At 32.6% G+C, this 23,932-nt stretch overlaps 5 protein-coding genes across 14 annotated transcripts; 4 read left to right on the forward strand and 1 right to left on the reverse strand.

Annotated features, from left to right (window-relative positions):
• Nucleotides 1-6,293: 6,293 nt before the first annotated feature.
• On the forward strand, nt 6,294-10,476 carry LOC145601269 (uncharacterized). Its single transcript, XM_081657255.1, has 2 exons — nt 6,294-6,717; nt 9,494-10,476. Exons 1-2 carry the CDS (start codon nt 6,484-6,486, stop codon nt 9,647-9,649), a joined length of 390 nt encoding a protein of 129 aa, XP_081513381.1. The 5' UTR covers nt 6,294-6,483; the 3' UTR covers nt 9,650-10,476.
• A 96-nt stretch (nt 10,477-10,572) lies between these two features.
• Nucleotides 10,573-13,784, forward strand: LOC145601267 (F-box protein SKIP28-like). 10 transcript variants are annotated; one of them, XR_014104369.1, is made up of 4 exons: nt 10,573-11,016; nt 11,448-12,054; nt 12,432-12,521; nt 12,805-13,783. XR_014104369.1 is itself a non-coding variant. In XM_081657251.1 (3 exons), exons 1-2 carry the CDS (start codon nt 10,714-10,716, stop codon nt 12,012-12,014), a joined length of 870 nt encoding a protein of 289 aa, XP_081513377.1. In that variant the 5' UTR covers nt 10,573-10,713; the 3' UTR covers nt 12,015-12,054; nt 12,432-13,784. The 10 variants fall into 10 exon arrangements, 4 of the variants coding, with proteins under 4 accessions (XP_081513377.1, XP_081513376.1, XP_081513379.1 ...); XR_014104367.1 differs by having other exon boundaries at nt 12,462-13,092; nt 13,183-13,783; XR_014104371.1 differs by having other exon boundaries at nt 12,938-13,782.
• On the reverse strand, nt 12,796-14,477 carry LOC145600514 (GDSL esterase/lipase At3g62280-like). The gene is made up of 5 exons (XM_081656398.1): nt 14,228-14,477; nt 13,922-14,107; nt 13,652-13,815; nt 13,171-13,441; nt 12,796-13,028 (listed from the first exon to the last, which is right to left on the reverse strand). The coding sequence occupies exons 1-5, from the start codon at nt 14,475-14,477 to the stop codon at nt 12,796-12,798; spliced, it is 1,104 nt and encodes a 367-aa protein (XP_081512524.1).
• A 2,112-nt stretch (nt 14,478-16,589) lies between these two features.
• LOC145600515 (uncharacterized) lies at nt 16,590-20,609 on the forward strand. The gene is made up of 3 exons (XM_081656399.1): nt 16,590-17,136; nt 19,268-19,855; nt 20,599-20,609. The coding sequence occupies exons 1-3, from the start codon at nt 16,590-16,592 to the stop codon at nt 20,607-20,609; spliced, it is 1,146 nt and encodes a 381-aa protein (XP_081512525.1).
• A 48-nt stretch (nt 20,610-20,657) lies between these two features.
• On the forward strand, nt 20,658-22,425 carry LOC145600516 (uncharacterized). Its single transcript, XM_081656400.1, has 3 exons — nt 20,658-21,015; nt 21,218-21,366; nt 21,895-22,425. Exons 1-3 carry the CDS (start codon nt 20,658-20,660, stop codon nt 22,423-22,425), a joined length of 1,038 nt encoding a protein of 345 aa, XP_081512526.1.
• Nucleotides 22,426-23,932: the final 1,507 nt, after the last annotated feature.

Raw genomic sequence — 23,932 nt, forward strand, 5'->3', positions numbered from 1 at the left:
TACATAGAATAATTAATCATCTACTTTTGTGACATGCAAGAAGTCACATGGGAAAAAGATGAAAAAGGACATACTTTTAGTTAAAGAAGGGAGCAGTTCATTGTGGTAGGGCGTTAGTTCACATTTATGTATCAGTTTTGTTTCAAAGCTCAACTCAATAATAAAGTGATATAAGCAAAGTCAAATACGTTGGTTTGACTTATGAAAGGATAAATGCAGGTGCTTTTACTTTAAGAAATTGAGAGAATTTGGATTAAGCTTAGCTTGGGGTGGTTGTGATTGCTAAACACTACTTAACAAACTTGAGGGTCGTCGTACATATTAGTGTATGAGTCTTGTTATTTATTTTTATTTTTCTTATGAAGGTAAGAAAAACAGAGGGCATTAGGAGACCCTCCTCACGAGGCCACGAGGGGAACTCCTAATGCATCAAAGGGGAGAATAGTGGAGAGACTAGAGTTGTTACAACTTACAAGGAGTAATGTTTATACTATCATTAACTAAATGACCTACATTTGTTATTATCCAATCAGCTATTCCATTTGCCTCTAAAAAAAATAGGAATATCAAATTTGGTGAGAAGAGTGCATATGTCCCTAATGATGAGTTAAATCTGCCAGGGAATTGACCAAGCTAGTGTCCTTGAGAGAGTTGATGACAAGGAGATTTACAGTGTGTTTGGATAACATTAGAGGAAGGAAAAGAAGGGTAGGGAGGAGAAGAGGAGGGGAGGGAAAGGGAGGGGAGAGAAGAATGGTGAGTTTTCCTTCAAAATCTCTCCATTGTTGGAGGGATCATTTTCCTACAATTTAACCCCTCCATTTCTCTCCCCTCCAATTCCCTTACTTCTTCATTTGTTATCCAAATGAAAGATATCACATCTCTCCATTTCCCTCCCCTTCTTTTCCTTCCATTTCCTTCTATCCAAACACACCATTAGTGCCTTCAATATGAATATTCTTTATGAAGGAGGATGGGTGGAATGGGATGGGGGGGGGGGGGAGTTTCTGGATAGGAGACCCCGAGGAGAAAAAAAGTATCCGTTAGAGCTCTATAATGCCACTCGGTGAACACAATATGCACTCGGTGGTAAATTCTTAGTATATCAAAGGAGTCTTGCCTGAAGATCAGATGATGGAGTTTTGCTCTTTTTAAATACTTCAATTGAGGAAGTTAAATTTCTTTGTAGCAATTTTGTATTTCTTAAGAAACATGAATGCTTCTATTAAATCATTACAAGGAATGGTTTATGTAGTAGGGTAAGTCAGGGTCTATCTATCCCACAGAGTAGTGAAGGTTGTTTAACAATTAACTTTTACCAATGACAAAACTGAATAAAAGATAGAATGATGGATTAAATAACTACGACTACTCAAATATCAAATACGAATCAAATAATAACAAAAAGTTCTATAATTAATAATTAAGTATTGCCACTAGTATAATCAATATAAGACATATTCGTACCCCAATCAATCAATTATATGTTCACAAGGAAAAATAATCCCTAGATAGTACCAAAGGTCTCTCTTGAGTAATCAATGGCTTCCCTAATCACAATCAAGCCTACTCTCGTGGAATAATCATGCAAATTAGAGACATTAAGCACATTACTTTAACTTCCTATTCATTCATTCAACTACTTTCATGATAAATTTCAATAAATCCTTAATTGATCTATATATTCAAATCATTTTTTTTTTTTTGACAAAAAGATCGATTCAAATCAGTTAAATCCCAACTCTCGTTGTAATTTTTTTTTTTTTTTTTTTTTTTTTTTTTTTTTTTGGCAGCTGGAAAACAAAGAAAACCGGATTACCCCCATCTCCTGATCCTAGCTTGAGTAGCTAGGTCATGAGCTCTAGAGGTCACACTCCTAGGAACATGGCAAATACAGAAAAAATCTAAACTAGAGCACTCCACAAGGATATCAGAGATCAAATTTTGCAACTCCTTTGGTGCCAGCTTAGGATTTCTTAATAGCTGTACACAAAGCTTGCTGTCCGTTCTAACTTCCATCTGTCTGAACTGTTGTCGTGCATTCAAGATACCTGTTTTGACTGCTAGTAACTCTCGTTGTAATTAAAACAAAGGAATAATAACAATACATACCAATCATCTCTAATCTAGTATTGACATAAGCACAATCAATTAAGCATGAATGAACAATATAAACAATTAATTGAGATTTTAAAAGAATAAATCAAGTATCAACCATGATTAAGGTTCAACATAACCCTAGAATAAAAATCTACTCTAACATAATAAAAAGGGAATAAACATAAAAGAAAGAGAAGAAGAAAACATAATACTTCGAAAACATAAACATAAAAAAAGAATAATCAAGTATCAACCAATACTTTTCACCAAAAAAAAAAAGTATCAACCAATACTAATATATGAGAAATAAAAATTAACCTAAGTAAAATAATATACTAGATTTTGAAATAATTTTATACTCTAACATAATAAAAGGGGCCTACACAATACAAATCCATCGGAATTTTGAAATGGGTGGTAATCTGAGTAGTTTTTGAATTTAAGGGGTGGTAAAATAAAATAAAAATTTTAACGGGTGGTTACTTTGAAAATGGATACATTTTTGGATGGTAATTTAAAAATTAACCTAAAATAAAGCTAGGAATTAAGATAGAATTAGGAAACTAATCTACTAATAAAATACCCTTATTCGTCCAGACAAGGACGTGCCTCTCAAAGGCACGAACGTGCCTTAATTCAATCGTCCATACATGGGCGTGCCAGCATGAGGCAGGTCCGTGAATACCTGCTGCATGCGTAGCTCGTCTTAAAACGATCATAACTTGAGATCTAGAGCTTTGTTTGAGGTGTGTAATATATCGGTGGAAAGATCTTGAAGTCTAATTTCCAATGCAATTTGATGAATCAATAATCCAATATCAATTGTATATCAAAAGTTATGATCAAAATAGTGGACGGGACACATATCGTCAAGTCTTAACGCCTTTGCTTCTTTCTATCATAATTTCCTCTCGAAAGACATGATTTGAGATCCTTGAGCGACATAGCTTCATGCTCCATGATTATTATACTCAAGATTAGTCAACCATAATCCATTTTCTACTAATTAAATCATCTAAAGTTCATCAAAACACACAAATGAAGAGTAGTTGAGCATAACGTAATTAAGCAAATAATGTAAAAATACACCTTAGACCTCTAAATCTATAAACAATTGAGTGTAGATATGCACCTAAAATGTTTACAAATTAGGACCTATCACTAACCATTGTTTAACCAAAGAATGATTCCAAATGTCTTTAATGAGATAGCACCCATATAAGGAAGAGAGGTTTATCGCCTCACTTAGACTATTGCATAGAATACACGTACCAGTGCCACAAGGGGCTATCAGCCGTTTATGGAGAATGTCACGAGTACACTAATGCTATTATTCAAGATTTGCCATAGGAGATTTGGAGTTTTGGTGGAAATTTCCAAAACAACGACTAGTTCATTTGTTGTCATCTAGGTTGAGATCAGGAGCCGAAATTAATTATATTGAACTGAAACTATTTTTATTGACTTGAACTTATTTTTTACTAAATTGAACTTACTTTTATACTAAAATGAAATTATTAAAGAACATAAATTATTTTAATCGATTTTTTAAAAAGTGAAGTAAACAAGCAGGCCTTAGAAGGAATAGTAAAAAATATTCCTTCCTTTTCCTAATGTTAGTCACATTTAGAATTTTTTAACTATTAAAAATTAAAAAGAGGTTGTCTAAATTTCTCTCTATATAAGAACAAACATAGTCATATGAGATCTAGTTTTATTCGTTTTGACGATTATTTTATTAATATCTAAGTTTGAAATTTTTTAGTAGCGTGAGATCAAAGATATTTACGGGATTTGCATTGACAAACGTAAATGAGACTAATATTATGAAATAGATGGAGTATTATTTTATGATAAAAGTGGGGTTGGTTCAAAAAAAAAATATATGAAAAAACTAGAGTGAATATAGGTAGTGGAGAGATGAGAGAATATAAAAATATCATATGAGGAGACGAGTAGTGAGGAGGAAAATAGTAATATAACTTTAAAAGTAGTTGCCAAAAAAGGAAATGGAGTAGATAACAAAATATGAAAAGGAAATTGGAGCTATATATATATATATATATATATATATATATATATATACATATACATATACATATACATATACATATACATATACATATACATATACATATACATATACATATACATATACATATACATATATACATATACATATACATATACATATACATATACATATACATATACATATACATATATATATATATATATATATATATATATATATATATATATATACATATATATATATATATATATATATATATATATATATTGGAAACAGGAAAGCGGAGCAAATAATATATAGAATATGGAGTATGTTATTGATTGTCACACGTATCGCAATGTGATTGATAATTTTTTAAACACTTTTCTTTTTATAAACATTGCTTTTTTGAAAATAGCATCCACCCTCCCATTAGTCCCTCTTTCACCGCCCACCCTGGCACCGCCTACCCCCACCGGCCAAGAACTTCACCCACCCCACCACCAAACCAGATTTCCAGTACACCTCACCATGGACTAGTCGAATCCTCCCATCATATCCTTCACAACGCTCAAAGCCCCCACCCTAGCCCACCACCAGCTTGACTCCCCCACGCCTACCCTTTCCATGAGCATTGAAACCCTAATCCCACCAGACCCTCCACCATTGTTGAAACCTCATGGAATTGAAATAGGGTAGGGATCGGGGTTAAGGGTAGGGATAGTTTGGCGATCAAGTAGGGTCGGGGTGGGGGAAGAGGGTTAGCTGCTGTGTAAGGGAGGGGGAGGTGGAGGTGATGGGGGGGGGGGGGGGGAAGGTGATGGGGAGGGCTAAAGGGGTTAAAGGGGAGGGGGGGGATAAAATTCATTATTATCAAAAGAAATTGTAAAAATTTAATTAAAAAATGATAACCATTCGATGATATGACACATGTTTGATTAAGAGATTTTTAAATAGGTTATCGATTTTTTTTATTCTATTTTGATTAAATACATGTCAGATGTTGCTTTATTTTTGGAATAATAAAAAGATTATTTTATTTTTAGAAGAGCGGGCAAAATTCGTTTTGTTTTTGACAATCTTTTCTAATTTTTTGAAATATTTTCTTAAATCTAGGGTGGCTAACGCACGTGATGCGCCCGCTATAGCTAGCAATATTCAGGAAGCTTTTTCGGTTTGACCCTACATCACAAATTTAGTTACTTGTAGAATTAATGAGGGAAAACATATAACAAATATTGACAGGGTATAAATGTCCACACACTATTCTTAAGAGTTTTAAAAAAGAGCTAACTAACATCAATGGGGGCAATTAAGTAAATAAACATTTTAGAGGATATAATTGTCCAAACACTATTCATAAGAGTTATCTCATACCTTTTAAAAAGTAGGGATAAACATTTTAGAGGGTATAATTGTCCAAACACTATTCATAATAGTAACTCATACTTTTTAAAAGATAAGGGTAAGGATTTGCTTAGCTACGGGTAACTCAGTAAGATTTAGGATAACAAAAGGTGTAGTACTGGTACATTAGCATTAAGATGAGTGATAGTCTGATAGAGCTATAAAAAATGTTAGTATTCCCCCGTTTCCTTTTCTTTTTACATTTTCATTTAAGGTGTTCTTTTTTATTTTTTACATTATATTTATAATCTTTCCTGTTTAAGTCATTAATTTTGGATAAATTTACCCTTTACTTACAATTTAAATACTTAATTGCCCTCCACTTTTCATATGCAATTGTATTATTTATAATCTTTCAATGGGTTTTCAATTCCCATTATAACTTTCAGTCTATCTCTTTTCTTACTACCTCCGTTACATATTATTTGCAACAATTATACATTTTTTCTCTCTACTTTATATCAAATCTTTGCAAATAATATGTAACGGAGGTAATATTTTCTTTACGCTACATGTACAATATTATCAATTTACCTCAATTTTACATAATTTCTTAATTATCTCACATAATTTCAAACGTAAAAAATAATAGGGAACGGAGGGAGTAAGACAATAAGCTCGGTCCAAGGCAGAAAGTACCCACAATCATGGTGGTCAAATTGAACTCCTGTCTCCTACTAGTACTACCAAACCCTCGTCCCAACCCAAAATTGCTTTAAATAAAACAATAAGAAAATGACTCAACTTAAAAACATCCAAAGCAAAAGCCAAAGATTCCATTCGAAATCGAGACTTCTGTTTCTGAACATTGTCTTCCTACTCTCCTTAATAAAATAATACTCAAATGTACTTGCTCTGTTCAATTATTTTCACTTACGCATTTTATCGAACACATGGAGTGCACTAAAAGCAAACCCAGAATCTGAGTATATTGTTGCTGACCCTAGTGAGTAGTGACCCAAATGGCTAATGCAGAAGAAGAATTAGAGAGGAGGAGTAAATTTTTAAGTAGTTTAATACAGAAGAAGAAATCAGTTGAACAAGATCAAAATCATGAGCTTTTTAATGTTCGAATTAGAGCATCTGATATGCCCATTTCATTACAAAATAAAGCCTTTCAATGTGCTAGAGATCTTCTTGATTCAATGCCCACTAAAAGGGTTGATACCAAACGCCTTGCTCTTGCTCTTAAAAAGGTCATTTCTTTCTTCCCTTTTTATCACATTATTTTTTTTTTTTTAAAATATTATCTTAATTGGATCTGTAATTTTATTTATATCTTTATTTATTTGCTTTGGTTTTTACTGGTTTGTTTGATTGTTGTTGTTAGGTTTGTGGGTATTAGTTATTTTGTTTCTGTGTGTTATTTTTGCTGTATTTGGAGTAGAATACTAGAATAGTAATTGTTATTATTATTTTCCTGATGTTTTAAGAGTTTTTATTTTAATTTTTCATTTCCACACTTGTTTGAGTTGTTTCTTTCTGTAATGGCAAAAAATTGAATGCTAGTGAGTAGTGATTGTTTTTATTTTCTTTTGTTGTACATAATGTTGGGATTCCTTGAAATTGTGGCTATAGTAGGCCAGTTGCTTAGAAGCAATTTCAGGTGACCCATGAGCCATGGCCGGTTTATTGCCACTTGGTTAGCAAACAAGTGTTCGAGGGGCGGTGTGCCCTGGCTTTGGGGTTGGGGGGCAGCATTCACACTGGCTGGGGCTCAGGTGCAGCCCCTTTAGAAGGCCATGATATTTATCAGTTGCTGTTTCTGATATGAGTTTATCGACTTCCTTTGAGAACCCTTGTTACTCCTTACTTTGTATTTCTTTGTTTGAAGTTTGAACTCATACACAATAAATTTTTTCTCCCTTTGACAGTTTTACCCTGTGGGTACAGCTAATACATTATAGATGAGCCGCGTTAAATCTTTATCATTATTGATGTCTTTCTCGTATCTGTTGTAATGCTGAGACCTCATTTGGGTTAACTTTATCAAGATCATATGCTCCTAATAATGTTGGAACCTTTGGACCATTCTTTGAAAGTCTGAATGAGTTGAGGCAAATGAAAGGTGGCCAATTTTAGAGAGGTAATAGTATAACATATAGAATGTGGGCTATTATTCCAATGCAAGGGAGCTATTTTTTATTTCTTGGGCAATTAGTGTTAATTATTCAGACATTTCTAGTAGTGTCTGACATGTTCGAAGTAATATATCTTAAGGTTTTGGGTTATTAGAAAATTCATGCCTATATGTACCTGCAATATTTCTGGAAATATATCTCGACTGTCTATTCTCCAAACATGTTTATGAAGGTTTAGTTATTGTAAGACAATATCTTAGCTTTGGATCATGAACGACTAAATTAAAAAGGCTCCATGAAGTTCTGTGAAGTTGGTCTTTGTCAATGCACTTTAAATCAAGGGTCTAACCTAATATTGGTATTGATATTTCCATGGCAAATGTATATACCATAATCCCACTTGCCCACTGGCCCCTATGCAAAATGCTTCAATTGAGGCACTGCAACTTTTAATTATCATTGTATATTTATATGTATATCACCCAATCCTATCCTTATGCCTTCTTTCCTGGAAACAAAAATATTGCATTGCTTATCCTATACTCCAACAGTCAATTTCTGTCTCCAAAATTACGAGGAAAGATAGATTGTAGTTGTCATATTGTTTGGAGCATATTTCCTCATTTTAATCAAATATTGGTGCTGGGTGCTTGATGTTTGGACATAGGTATGAACACTTCATTTGGACCAGATATATGGATGTTTACATAAAATATTAGTTTGAGTGTTTGACACTTGGACTTGTACCTGTGTCTAACAAGAGTACTTAAGCCGAATAACTGTGATAAGCTACTTCAAAATATACCATGATCAGTGAACATTCTTTGTCATAGAGGTTCCATATTCATTTTTTCTGATGTTATAATCTGTATTTGTACAATTAAATGTGTGAATCCTTATAATATAGCTGGTTCTTAGTTAGATCTCGAGTTTTGTAACAGGAGTATGCAATTCAAATAATTTGGAACAAGATTTCTTATGGCTTTTTTTTTTAATTTTCCCGGAGTTAAAAAATAAGAAAACTAAAAGAGCTAAAGAATAGTTGCTTCAACATTAAAAAGTTGTTTTTCTCTATGCCCGTAATAACAGAAATGCTCAGGCTTGACGTACTGATTTAGTCATAAAATTATTTGGTCGCTTTCTGTGATTTTGACATATTAGGAAAATCTGATGTGGAGAAGGTTGAATCAATGTTTCAAAGTGAAAAATCTCAAACAGTGGACGATAGAATGGAAGATTAGGATTCATTGATGCTTGATGCTAATGGGATAATTGACATAAATATGTAATCTGGAAGTCTTATTATGTCCCTTGACACACATATTTATTAAACATGTAGACATATAGTACTAATCGGTCATATTGCTTATATAAAATCCTTCTGTTCAATGAAAAGGAAAATAGCATTCATAAATTTTATTAATCGTATTTTTTGACAGTGGTGCTTCAAAACACAGAACATTGTATTCAGCACTTGAATATAGCTTTATGTAACCTTGTTATTGATTTGTGTTTAGTTCACAAACCTACATGTCCTGAATACTTAAACATGAATGCGGTCCACAACAAAGGCTACCCGTAGAACTTTGTCACCTACTCAAAACAAAACTGATTCTTGTTGCTGATGTTTAAACATCTGTGTATGATGTTTGCAGGGGATTTGAAACTTTGTTAAGCTTGTTACCTGTTTTTAGGTAGATATATGATACATTAAACTTTCCTAAATCCTAATTGATATAGGCTATAGGGAATTTGCATTTCATCTTGCACCGCTTAAACCCTATTCCCTAACAGATGTTCCATTTTTGTATAGTTTTAAGGTATGTTATTCCACAAATGTACCTTACAATATTTCAGCCACTGATCGTAAGTTTGTGCATGCGGATTTCAGGAATTTGATTCAGCATATGGGCCTGCATGGCATTGTATAGTGGGCACAAGCTTCGGCTCTTATGTCACTCACTCACTTGGAGGTTTCTTGTATTTTTCAATCGACAAGGTTTATGTCCTCCTCTTTAGAACAGCAGTTGAGCCTTTACAGCAGTGATACCTGCATATGTTAACCATTAAACGTCAATGCTCATGTCTCAAAGGTGTGTTACTGCATATGTTTCCGATGTTGTAACTGTAATGATGTCTATGCTTTTGTATCCAATTTCTACCGTAATCTTCCTCAAGGGAATGAATGGTGTTGGCAATTCTGCATTCCTGAAAATGCCCTCATCTCCAGTGTGATGCTGAATAATTGAAAAAATCATGGCATATGACATCTGTGTTGTAATCGAATTTTCGCAAGATAAGGAGGCCCTGTATAAACCTCATCTGGACTATATTTTTAGTTTGTACAAGGTGGAGGATGAAATTATGTTGACGTGGCTTCTTGTACACCTTGTTTAAAGTATATCCAACTTCTACTCGTCTTTTTTATTGCCACAATGCTCCCGTTTGTCGATTGCCAGGCGTGATATGAATGTTGCTTAACCAAAGATACTTGAAAAGCTTGAAGTTTTGAATATGGTCCTTTTAATTTAGGGAAGAATGATCAAGAGTGCCAAATGGGTCATTCAGATTAGTTTCTATTGGGCAAATTCTCTATGGATCTCATTCGAGATTCGAGTCTATTTTAGTTAGGTCATATTGAAGACACGGAAAGTCAATCTAAACCATTAATACACCTTCGATTGAAAATAATGTTCTAATTATTAATTCCTCCATTCCCCTAATATTGCAATAATTACCATTTTAGAAAGTCTTACAAATATTGCAACATTTTCTTATTTGTACATGTTTTCTCTCTTTCTTTCTCATCATCACATGAGTCCTTGTCTTTATTCCTATCTATATCTCTCATTTTCTTGAAACCCGTGTCCAACCCCATGTTGCAATATTACATGAACGGAGGAAGTATTATCTGTAAATTTTTTTTAGACATCCTAAAATAGTAAGTACGTCGGCACGTCATGTTCAACTATACATCCATCTTCATCAACTAATAACTATACGTGTGGACCAGAACATTACCTTCTTATTTCATCCAATCCCTCTTTTCTCTCCATTACCAACCTTCCAATTCAATCAAATTATCCAGCTTTTCATAGCAGAGAATAAGCAATGGAATTAGCTGGACCACCACACCAAGCACTGTACTTTGTGTTAGCCTATCTTCCATTACAGCAACTCCTGCAAATGAGCCAAGTTTGCAAGTCACTTAGAGATTCTATCAGAGATGATGTTTTAGTATGGCTCAATTTGGTGGTGGAAAAGCCGTTAAGTAGACGCCTTACTGATCGAATTTTGATGAATATTACCTCTAAAGCTCATGGTAGGCTTCGAACTTTGGCCCTGCTAAATTGCTTTAAGATTACAGATGATGGATTATTGAAGGTTGTTAACGCAAATCCTCTACTTACTAAGGTAATAAGTTTTATCACCTTTATTGGTTTTTGTTTTTTGGATAAGCTTTTTCATGTAATAAAGCATTCATTTAATGGGATATTTGATGACTTGAAGACAGAGCAAATGATGTACACGTGATTTGATTTCAGGTCATAGGATGTTTGTTTAGAGAATTCGATCAAGTAGCGAGTATTAAGTGTTTTATTTATATAAAACAAGATTAACTACAATACTTTTTATAAATGCAATATTGCTTGTATATTTGCAATGTTCATAATATGATAATCTCAATTGATAATGTGATAAACCATCTTTTTCAAGAGGTTTTGTTTGAAAAATTATGTAAACCATATGAATTTAATCATTTTAATGGTTAGACTAATAAATTTTTGAATATATAAGTTAATAAATTCATAAATGTATAAATTTTGATTTGCTATATATTTCAGCTCTATGTACCTGCTTGTACTGGATTAACTCCTGAAGGAGTACTCAGGGCAGTAGAAACTTTAGCTGCTAAATCAACCGCCTTAACTAGGATAAAGATCAATGGAATTTACAATATCAAGAAAGAACACCTTCTGATACTGCAGTCCTGTATCACTAAAACTTCAGAAAACAAGCCTAGATTCTATCACAAGTACTGGGGTTCCTCTTTTCGTAGCATAGACGAGGATGCCAGAATGATTGATGTAGAGGTATGTCCCAAATGCGAAGAGATCAAGTTAGTTTTCCATTGCCCTAAGGAGACTGAATGCATTGGCTGCATCCAGTGCATACCTAGGTGTGAAGTTTGTGGCAGGTGCGTTTCTGACGAAGATGAGGATGATCAAGGAGAAACTATATGCAATGACATTATTTGTTTAGACTGCTGGCTTCGCCTTCCAAAATGTAATCACTGTAACAAGCCATTTTGCCCTCTACATGCTGGTGAGCAACTTGATCCACTTGGCTCACAAGGATTTGTATGCGAGGTTTGTCAGGGGAAGTCACTCACACAACATGGGCAAGAATGATGCTTTGTATAATCCAAAGATGTAAAGAACACAAGTGCAGGTTTTTCTTTTGCTCTACTTACTCTTTAGCATTACTACTATGTAGGATGATAGTTATTTGCAGAGAATTTTGGACTGTACATTAATACTTAACTCATAGATGCTGCTAAAACATGTAGTATTACGATTTTTGTCTGACAGCAACACAGTATTATAAGCCATGACAATGTCTTTCCATTCACAATCTTTCAGAATTTGGTTTTAATCTCAATAGCACTTGTGATACAATTTAACTATGACAAGTCTTGACTAGCTAAACCCATCTATAATTCTTCATTGCTTGTAGCCTTTTTTTTTTTTTTTTTTTTATTAAGTGTTGTCATGTGATTTAATATCAAATTTTATGCAATTAGAGACTTCTTGAATTTCTTTTAACAGTCCTGTTATGGAATTTATGCTACACAATAGATGAGCTTTGCAATCATGGTCTGGTACAACACGCTCTGTTGCTCATCTCGACCAAGCTAAGTGAGTACATATACTTACCATTGCTTAAGTTGAATTGCAATTCAAGTTATCAAATTTAAACATTGACACCGTGTGCTTGGACTTTGGACTACTGGCTTCGCCTTCTAAAATTTATGCAATACATATGGCTGCTGGTAGTAGACGGTCACTAACACAATGAAGTTGTATTAACTTTGAAATTTTAAGCATTTTTAAATCTTTTTTGGCTTGAATACAGAAGAAAAAAGCTTTTATTTAAAAGAAAATACATTGTGGGTGCTGCTCAGATTTGCTCTTAGTGCAGATCCCAGAACTGCTCAAGCTTCATTTGTGGCGTAGAATATTCTCCTGACAGTATCTTTGTTGCTACAATGCGATTAGCTGCTTCAGTATAATGAACTCCATCCCAAATTATCGACTGTGACACATTCTTGCAGATGGTAGAGCCCGGCTGTCCACACGTTGCGTTTCTGTCATAGTTGTTAGGAAGCTTACGCCCACAGCAAGCAGTGAATGGTTTTTTGAATCCTAAGACAATGCACCGTATCATTAACTTTTGACAGTTAAAAGAGTGAATTTTTTTATCTTTTAGGTTGGTTACAACAAAAAAGAGGATGAAATTTGTTGATTAAAACAGCCAAGATTAAGACTATGCTCTGAATATCATTACCATATTTTTCAGGGTTGGCAGATAGGCTGTACTTGATAGAATACACATCGACATAGACGATAACAGCATCCTTGTACACAGATCTTAGATCTTCACAGAGCACACGAAGCCCCTCGTTGAAGGCTGTTGCTGCTTGGTTGATAACACGAAAGCATCCAATATCATCAAGGTCATCATCCGTATGAGGATGCAGGGCAAGTTCTTTGGGCTGACAGCCTAATGGCCCCGTGTTTTGGATCCAAAATTTTCGTCCACCATATTGGTAGATTATCTGCAATTTTTAACCATTTGAAAACTGTCCATAAACAAAGCTAAGCTTCACCTTATTTTAAATTCATTACTGTATTTGATTCCAGAAACAATATACTACCTCCGTTACATATAATGTGCAACTTTCAGGTATTGTGAGGTATAAAAAACTCTAAAGTTGCACATAATATGTAACAGAGATAATATTCTTATTTATAAGCTAAGAACTTACATCCACAGCCAATCTAATTTCTTCGAGAAAGGATGGGATCTTTTGAGCAACTGGATCAAAGGTTATGTTTGACGCGTATAGGGCCAGTAGAATATCGTTCTGTCCAACATCGATCATATAAAGTGCTTTACGGAACCCCTTCTCATTGATCAAGTCCCTTGCTCCTGAATGGAATATATATCAGTGTTAGAGCTTAGGAAACTTTCATGTAACATATACTTATTATGTAACAAAATGAGCATTACTAAGAAATGTAAGGTGCATATCTACCGTGTGATATAAGCTCCAATGACCGATTTTTGTAGTGAATAAACTGGCGAACTTGGACACTCAAGGTAAAAGGAACATACTTTGGCAGCAGGGTTGCACCTGCAACGGCGAAGTTGACTCCACTGGTGAAATTTGGCTTAAGTGACTCCAAGTACGGGGTTAGATAACCCAAGTTAAGGTGTTCACCTGTGAGAACATATTGTTACATTTCATATAAATTTTCGAGACAATATCAAATAACAAAAACTTGTGCACAATGGGTGTACATGTACAGATGAACTAATGTATTGTATATAACATACTTACAATAGAAGTCGATAATGAGACGCCCATCACCAAATCGACCGGTGCCCCTGTGGAAGAATGTAATTCCATGGGGCAGACCAATAGGAAGTCCAGCACCGGCTAGCACACCGCCGGTATCTGAATTAGCGTCTCCCAAATTAATAAGAAGAGGCCTTTCTTGACTTCCTACTACATTTACAACATTTGAAAGTGTTAGTACAATAAGTAGCATGATCATGTAACACCTTATTACACTCATCTTAATCTTCATTTTCTTATAAACTTATTATCATTATGCATTATGCTAAGCATACTCTCACCTTTTTATTTCGTTTCTTGATGATTTTTTTAGTAATTTTAAATTGTATCAATTTGGGTAGTTGATAATAAAAAATTAACCTTCTTATGTACCATACTACCATATGTTATTCAACATTATATTGTGTTTTGATAACTTAATTATCTTTTAAAAAAAAAAATAAAAAAACACTTTATTGTAGCTTAAAATTAGCAAATGGACGTTAACATAGTAATATGAGCTCATATTAAAATACATAAACAAAATAAGACAAATTAAAGTGTCTGGCAATAATGATAAAAATATACTGTCAACTTTGGAAGTCTACTATGAATACTAAGAAAATACATTAGGTCTAAACAATCACATGCATACATAGAACTGAAGGCGACATCTTTTATTTATAAGAGCTAAGGACTACAAGTCTACAACATTGAAATAGTATAATCACAATAATATAACTGACAAGTATGGATAGATGTTAGATTAATTGGTTTAAAAAAATTTGACAATTGACAATGGTACCCAAAATACGAAAGTACAAGAACAAATCATTTTTACATCATTTACCTCTAACTATGTTGGCCTCGAATTCGGATATACCTCATTTATACAGTACAAAAGTATATAAATCATAAAAGCTTGTCAAAATTAGACTAGATAGTATAGCGTAAACCTTTGATAATTTTTCTTTACAAAAATTGTCATTTACTACCCTAGAATAGGGCCAGTGAAAATTACTACCCAAAACCAATGTACACCCTCCGTGTTTTAACAAGTGTTACACTTTGAATTTTTTCACTATTTACATAACGATTTTGACTAATTTAATTTACTCATATATTTAACTAGGTTAAATCCCGTGCAATGCACGGTTGTTAAATATTTTGATAATTATATTATAAATTTTTTGATATAATGACTTGAGTATTAAAAACTATAGAGTATAATAAAAATAAAAGCATGTAAGAGAAAATATTTAAAATACATGTAATAATTATAAATTTATAATGGATAGTTTAATCTTTTAGGAAAAGATTTATATATTATATAAAACAAATTATGTCATAATTTAGATATAATTTATTTTTTCCTTACATAACAATAATTTTTTAAGAAGGTACTTTTGGCGGGAAATTATTTAATGATATATTGACAAGTGTGTCTTTAAATTCGCTTTTAGTATTATTTAATTGAATTGATACAACTGTATTTCATAATATTAATTTTCCTGTAATTTTACTAACGTATAATGAAATAATAGATTAATGTTCAAAGACGTGTCTCGACATACTATACGTATTTGGTTAAAGTGTAACACTTATTAAAACATAGAGGGAGTAAGGGCCTGTTCTCTTCAGCTTATTTTTGGTTTAGTTCAGTTCAGTTCAGCTCCAATGAGTTCAGTTTAGTTCAATTCAGTTCAGCTCAGTTCAGTCAATCATAACAGACCCTAATTGGTATCATTGCGAATGGGAAGTAATACTCAAATGGCCCTATTATAATTATTATGTGGTAGTAAATTTCCTTTTCATTTTCTCAAAAGTTGCTTGAGTGGGTCTTATTAATTGACCCATCTGAAGGTGTTAAAAACTGACCCGATCGATCTGATTTTATCTGACCCGAGAAAATGTGATTCAGATTTCAACTTATATGAACACAATGGTGTAGCATGCATGACTCAACTTTAAAATACAATTATTAGGTATCCGAATTAACACATCTTGCACCATCATACTCAATGCTTACGACCTTTGGTGTTGAAGTTGTTGTAGCATTACTTTCACAACTTTTTTTATCCAACCCACTAGTTAGTGAAAATGACCATTAAAAGTCAAAAATATACTCCACTTGTATCACAAACCATTTTATAATTATTGCCGTACTTACGTTAACGATTCTTTATAACAAGAATCAAATACAAAGAGCCTCAAGAAAAGATCAAAAGCAAACAATGAGCATGAAAATAAAATCAATGGAGTTAGAGATGAAAGAAGCAGCATGCTCAGGTGATGTAAAATTCCTCAAAAAACTAGCCTCATTAGCTAAAAAAACACACCAAAACAATACTTCCTTTATCAATACATGCCTACGGATGGAAGTGTTGCCGCAGGCAATATCTTCCACCTCGCAGCATGGAATAGCAAACCCGAATTTTTAGAAGAAGCAAAACAAATATTACCTAAAGATATCCAACACGCCCTCCTTTACCAACAAGATCAGAGGAATGATTGGAACCCTCTTCATGTTGCGGCCATGGTAAAGTCAAAAAGTGTTGAACTCGTTCGACACATCCTTGACATGTACAAACCATATGTCGGACCACGACAAGCAAGAGTATTCTATGATAACAGGCCCTGGTTAGCTGTTTCACGGACCCTGAAGACGCCGTTGCACTTGGCTATTGAAAAGAAAAATGAAGAGAGTGCGATGGCAATTTTATTGTCAATGGATGATAATGATGTAGAAGAAGTTTGTAACATGGTAGACATGTATGGGAATAGTCCACTCTTTCTTGCTGTACAAAATGGGTTAAACGATGTTGCTGAAAAGATATTGATGTCTAATGGCTCTTATAGTCTCAGTGGTAAACATGGTTCCACCCCTCTTCATTTTGCACCTAGATGTTCAGGTTTGTCTTATTTTTACTCATTATATTTGAGGAATAATTACTTACTCCCTTCATTATATTTAATTATCTTTTAAAAGTTACATTTGGACCGACACATAGTGTTAGGTAGATTAATTGATTACAGACAAACGAAGGAAGTATGCCATCTTTGACCATGTCAAGTAATTTAGAACAATTGAAATATTGTTGTTGTTACTCCCTCCTATATTTTTAAGTTAGTGTTACATTTTGACTTGTATGTAATTTTAGACAAACTAATTGACTTGAGTATGAAATATGTAAGTGGGGTAGTTGTAGAATAAAAAAATCAATAACATAATATACTAAAATAGACACCAGGAATGACACAGCATGTCACTCTCTGGTGTTGTTTTTTCCCTCCAAAACTCCCCCCCCCCCCCCCCCCCCGCCCTTTTTTTTTAGCAAAAATCTTCTATTTTTGGAATATTTGTACAATTTCTTAATTATATATATATATATATATATATATATATATATATATATATATATATATATATATATATATATATATATATATATATATATATATATATATATATATATATATATATATATATATATTATATCTTTATAATAATTGTATTTCTTTTTATTTTGTGTTCTATTTACTTTAAAATAGTTATACAAGATTTTGAGACCTTTTAATTAAGGGAGAATAAGCTATAATTTAGAATTGTTAAAATATGGTGGAGAATATAAAATAACGGAGCCAAAAAATAGAGGGGATCAACACACACACACAACCAAAAAAAAAAAAAAAAAGGAAAAGAAAACTATTCATGATGTTGAATATAAATCTTTGAAATAATAATATTTGAGTTAGTTTTCTATTAAATATTTCTGTAATAATTTTACCAACTTATAAATTTTTTTTTTATACAAAAACTTTTACCAAATAGGTCATGCTTATATGGTTCATTTTTTTTTTTTTTGACAAGACTTATATCGATCATTTTGAAAATATGTCAAGCAATCATTAAGAAATTTCTTGTCAATACAATATATGATATATCAGCTTTAAGTTTTTTTTTTTTAATTTTTAATTTTTTTATTATTATTCAACTTAGGGCATGTTTACTTCAGCTTAATTTCAGTTCAGTTTAGCTCCAATCAGTTCAGTTCAGTTCTACTCTAAGCAGTTTAGTTCAGTTCAATTAAGCTCCTAATTTCCTTCTCTTATAAAATATTCATTTCAGCTCAGCTCAGTTCTGTTCAGCACATCTCTAATCAGTTCAGTTTAGTTCAGTTCAACTCCAATCAATTCAGTTCAGCTCAATTCAATAAATGTGATCAGGCCCTTAACCTATTTTTTGGAAGTACTTTGTATAGTATTTTTTTTAGAACTAAATTATTTCATTAATAAAAAGCCAGGCGACAACTACACTTTATAGTTTTACTGGGAATAACATGTATAATTAATGTACTATAACGTATATTGTTTTTCAATATATTCAACACAACTAATCAAAAAATAAATTTTCTTTTCTTCTCAATTGCAGTTTTAATAAATTTTTTCTTATTATTTAAACTTTCTTATATGCATTATTACATTTGTTTGTTGTACATGATTTGCCTCATTTTTATATTATATAATAAACTAATTATGAAAAAAAAAAAGATAATTATACTGTGCATCGCACGGGCTCTAATCTAATTATAAAAGAAGATATAGTATGGTTAATATTTTTTTATTGAAAAGTAAGGGATGTAAGAGTAGTGTTTCACTGCGTTTTTAAAATTATATAATTAAACTCTTATTAATAGTGTTGATACGATTATGTCCCTAAAATGTTTAATTACATTTTACCCTTTTTTAAGATATGACTAAACTTTTACAAGTAGTTTTAAGACCCTTAGGATGTTTAGTTATAGATTTTTTTTTAATTATTATTATTATTTTTTTTTTGGTGAAAAACTACCTAATAAAACCCATATTTTGCCATAAAGTACCTAATAAAAAAATGTTGTAAAAAACTACCTAATAAAAAATGTTGTAAAATAGTACATATGGCCAGATTTCCCCCGTTGACCTAATTTTTCGGCTTGACTCACCTCAAAATAGTTGTTTAATGGTACATGTTGTAAAATAGTTGTTTTCATAATTCACCAGGTGTTGTTACAAAACTATTGCAAGAGAAGCATTCAAAATTGTCTGATACGGTTGATGAAAAAGGATTCACTGTGCTCCACCAATGGGCAAAAATAGGAGATTTCCGCACAATAGACAATCATTTCATGTTCCAAATACATACTATGCAGACTAAAGCTTTCAGAGAATTAATATACAAAGCCAATAAGAATGAAGGTGACAATCCACTACACATTGCAGCAAGGTTTAACAAAGATGATAAACAATTTGTGGAACCAATCTTGAATGTTCATAAGTTTCAACTATATGATAAATTATGGAAGAAGTCTAATTTTCCTCCTTGGAAGTCAAAGAACAAAAGAGGAGATACACCTTTGCACTTGGCTTTATATTCTAAACATGAAAAGATTGCATTGCAGTTTTTATATAGAGACTCAACATTATGTCAAATTTGTAACAAAAAGGGTGAAAGCCCCCTCTTTGTTGCTGTTGCTACAGGTTGTGCTCAAGTTGTGGAAAGAATTTTGAGAATTTTGGAAGAGCTTGACTTTAGTATTTTACGTCGCAATGATGGACAAACAGTGCTTCATCTATTAAAATATTGTACAGGTAAAACAAGCCCCCTTTGTTTGTTGTCAAATGAACAGTTTTGTTATTTTCCTTCTTTTTTAAAATTTTTGCTCAATCCAAATGATTCAATTAAAAAATAGGAAACTTTGTCAACAACTACCAATAAAAGCACGTGTTTTGAAAACAACTATCTATTAATTTTTTTTTTAAAGAACTACCACAAAGTAGTAAAAAATTTAAGTAGCACTACCACTCTAACAATTTTGGCTAGAATCACCGACATTTGGGTCTCACTTTTTGTCACTTTTAATCTTTATAAAGGGTAATTTAGTCAATTTAGATGGTTATTTTATGAGGTAAAGGTAAAAATGAACCTATATTCCGAATATTCTAGTTAGAATTATTAGAGTGGTAGTGCTACTTAAACTTTTTACAACTTTATGATAGTTCTTTTTTTTAAAAAAATTTAATAGGTAGTTTTTTTTTTTCAAAACACGTGCTTTAATTGGTAGTTTTTGACAAAATTTCCCAATATAGGAGGAAGTATCATTATTTTTATGTACAAGATTGGATACAAAGGAGAAAATCACTGCTTATAATTATCTCTAAGTTAGGGTATGTAATTAAATAATACCACATTCACCAACTATTTAACCTTGGCGACTTGAAGGTTTATTACGTATTTTAGGGAATTAATTAAGATGCAATTTGATTATAAATTATAACTTAGATAGTGTTCTATTAAAAACTAATTATTGTTTACTGCTTTTCTCTTTATTAAGATTTTGAATAGCAATTGTGCTTTAAGTTGTAATCTTTGCATTCTAATGATAAATTAATTATGAATAAAGAGGAAACTGCGAAGCAATTACTAGCAAGATTCTGGTGGATCATAAATGTGCGTAATAACGAGGGAAAAACTGCCCTTGACGAAGCCAATAACTCAAATGTACCATGGCTTGTGGAATTGTTAACGAACCTATCAGTGATCCAAATAGAACCCTTCAACTGGATTAAAGCATGCTGTAGAGGTGATACAATGGCTATAATTTCCTTCATTGATAACTGTCAATATGTTCCGGAAGATTTTCGTGTACCAAATGACACCACTCCTCTACATCACATCACATTGCAAAGTTACCAAGAGTACCAGGAATTCTTGGAGAATCCATCCATCAAGATTTTTAAAAATACAATTGATTTTCGGGAAATTCCCTGTTTCTCACCGTGAGAAACGAATTCGTTTCTCATGGGGGCATTTTCGTGAATAAATCAACAACTTTTTCAATATTGTGGGCTCCACAGTTGAATAAAGTTGAAAAAGTTGTTGATTTATTCACAAAAATGCCCCCATGAGAAACGAATTCGTTTCTCACGGTGAGAAACTGGGGCTTCCTCTTTATTTTCAGGGTGATACGCCTTTGCACCGAGCACTTAAGAGGAAGAACCTACAGCTAGCCAAGGCTTTACTCATTGATAGTGACGTTACGCGACATGTAGAGGACAATCATGGTACAACTGCACTTAAGAGGAAGAAATATGATTACTGGGTATGTTCCTATTTATATTTATTCATGTTACGATCACTTTAATTTATTGCAATTTTGCATGGTCACTTAGGGTATGTTCTGTTCAGCTTAATTTCAATTCAGTTCAGTTTAGTTTAGTTCCTAATTTCCTTCTCTCATAAATAATTCATTTCAGTTATATTCAGTTCAGCTCCAATAAGTTCAGTTCATTTTAATTTAATTCAATTCAATTCAATTGTTTTCAGTAATTCAGAATAGGCCCTTAGTTTAGTTAACATAAATATACACCACTTTCTTTGGAGTATTAGAAATAGGTAGTTCTTTGATAGAAATCATAATGTGGCATTAAAGTTACTTGTATAAGTTTCCTTAGGTAAATTAAAAGTTCCAATGGGAAGTTCAATTTGTAATGATAATGAATTAAATTACGTTCGTTTTTATCAAACTGTATAAATATAATTACAATATGACTGAATTGATGTAGATTTTTAGCGCATGATGAGCGATATTAATATATTCATGAAACTAATATGTGTGTAAAATCTACAGGCGAAGATGTGTAGATCAATCAACGTGTTTCCAAACCTGAAAACAATATACATTCAACCAGAGATGAATATTGATAAAATGAGACACATACTATGTACGATTGCAGCAGTAACTCTGCTAGCAACAATCACATTAGCGGTTGGATTTACACTTTCTATGAGCCTACAAAGTGAGGTAAGGGATGTCAGTCTAGTAAAGAAATTTGCATTTTTAGCATTCTTGCTAGCAGACATATATGGCATGTCTACATCCATATTGGTCCTGTTTTGCTTGATATGGTCCATGGTTTCTGCTCCTGACATGATGCACTTTTTGGTCGACCGGAGTTTATTGTTACTCATGCAAGCCCTATATAGCACGATGGTGGCATTCATGGCTAGTATCTCCACATTAGTATTGGATGGTATCTTGTGGGCAGTCATAACTATTATCTTCATACACATTTTTATTGGAATTTTGGCAAATAGGATGGATTTGGTTGACACAATTGCCACCTTGTTTCCTGCTCCTGATAAACACAAGAGCGACTGAACTTGTTGCTTTGAATATTTGAAGTGGTAAGATACGTTTATACTTTCCAACTTCACTTTAACTTTAATTTGATAATTATATATTTTAGAATTAAATTGATTAAATTAGGCTCTTTCAGTTTCCTTCTTTTTTTTTCTGTGAATTCATATTGGTAAATATGGCATTATTTCATTTTTAGTATTTTGTATGTTGAACAACCTTATAAAAAGTAGAAAATGGCTCTTATGAATAGTGCATGGTCTTTTTTGCCCTTCAAAATGTTTATTGTACCTTCTTACCCTCATCTATAATTTTGTAAATTTCCTTTCACTTTTTTTTGAATTGTGCAAGGTTCTTTTTGCCCTTCAAAATGTTTATTTACCTTTTTACCCCCATTTATAATTTTGTAATTTTCTTTGACTTTTTTTTTGTCCAATTTAATGATATTTGATCTTTCTCTCTTCATCTCTATTCACGTACTCTAGCCTCTTCTCTCACATCGACGTACGAGTTACTCTAAACTTTTTTTTTTTTATTTCACACGTTAAGACAAGTTTGGACTGTTAAGCTAAGCTTAAATGATTTCAGTTAAGAGTCATATTTTCACAGCGAAAAATAATAAGTGTAAAGAAGTGTTTAGTTCATGCCTAATATAATCAAATTAGTCTAGCTTGGGTCTATTAACTTTTTTTTTTTGTTTTGTTTGCTTAATATCCTAGTTTTAGTCCGTCATTTTACTCATTACACCTGGTTGTTCAATTAGCTTGTTTGTAGGGTTTCCTTGATTCACGAATATAGCCATGACTTAGGAGCTTGTTGACTAGATGCTTGGCTAATGGCTATAGTTCCCAGCTTGATCGTTGGTGGTTCTATTGGAGCTGGGCCGTTTATAATTATTGTTTCAGTATAACCTACTTTCCTAATTAACAACATTCTCTGCTCTTATCTATTCTCTTTCCTAATTTTATGTTTGTTGGGAAACAAACATTTGTTATCCTTAAGGGTTTTGTAAAATTTAAGCACACATAATATTCTAGCTTACTTGGATAAAAATTAGACACAAAAATATAATATCCATGAGTCTTAGGCTAAGGCTTCTTGTGAATTTGCATATTATCCATCTGACTATGTTTATGAATTCTATCTAAGATACAAGTTTGTTATACATTTTGATTATGCAGAATAAAATTCTTGTGTTAATCTAAAAAGTGAAATACTTGTCGTTGTTCCTGCTAAATTGTATCTGAGAATGAGAAAAAAAAAAAAAAATCTTGTTTAGTTGTTCATAAGTGGTTCTTTGGCAGCTAAATGAATCTCTTTAGAATTTGTCTAATCTCCCACACGCAGGAAATACAAATTGTGGAATGGTCCACCTTAATCTCTAATGATCATCAATGAGTGTAAGGATCAAGAACATTAGCATCTCTTAAACTTTGTTGTTTATATTGAGTTTCAAGGTGCGTAGGTGGACAATAGCATTTATGCTCGACTAAAACTTCACGTACTTGGATTTGCAATTGATCTTATC

Source organism: Chenopodium album, chromosome 21 (assembly GCF_948465745.1).
Source record: "Chenopodium album chromosome 21, dcCheAlbu1.1, whole genome shotgun sequence".
Taxonomy (NCBI): Eukaryota; Viridiplantae; Streptophyta; class Magnoliopsida; order Caryophyllales; family Amaranthaceae; genus Chenopodium; species Chenopodium album.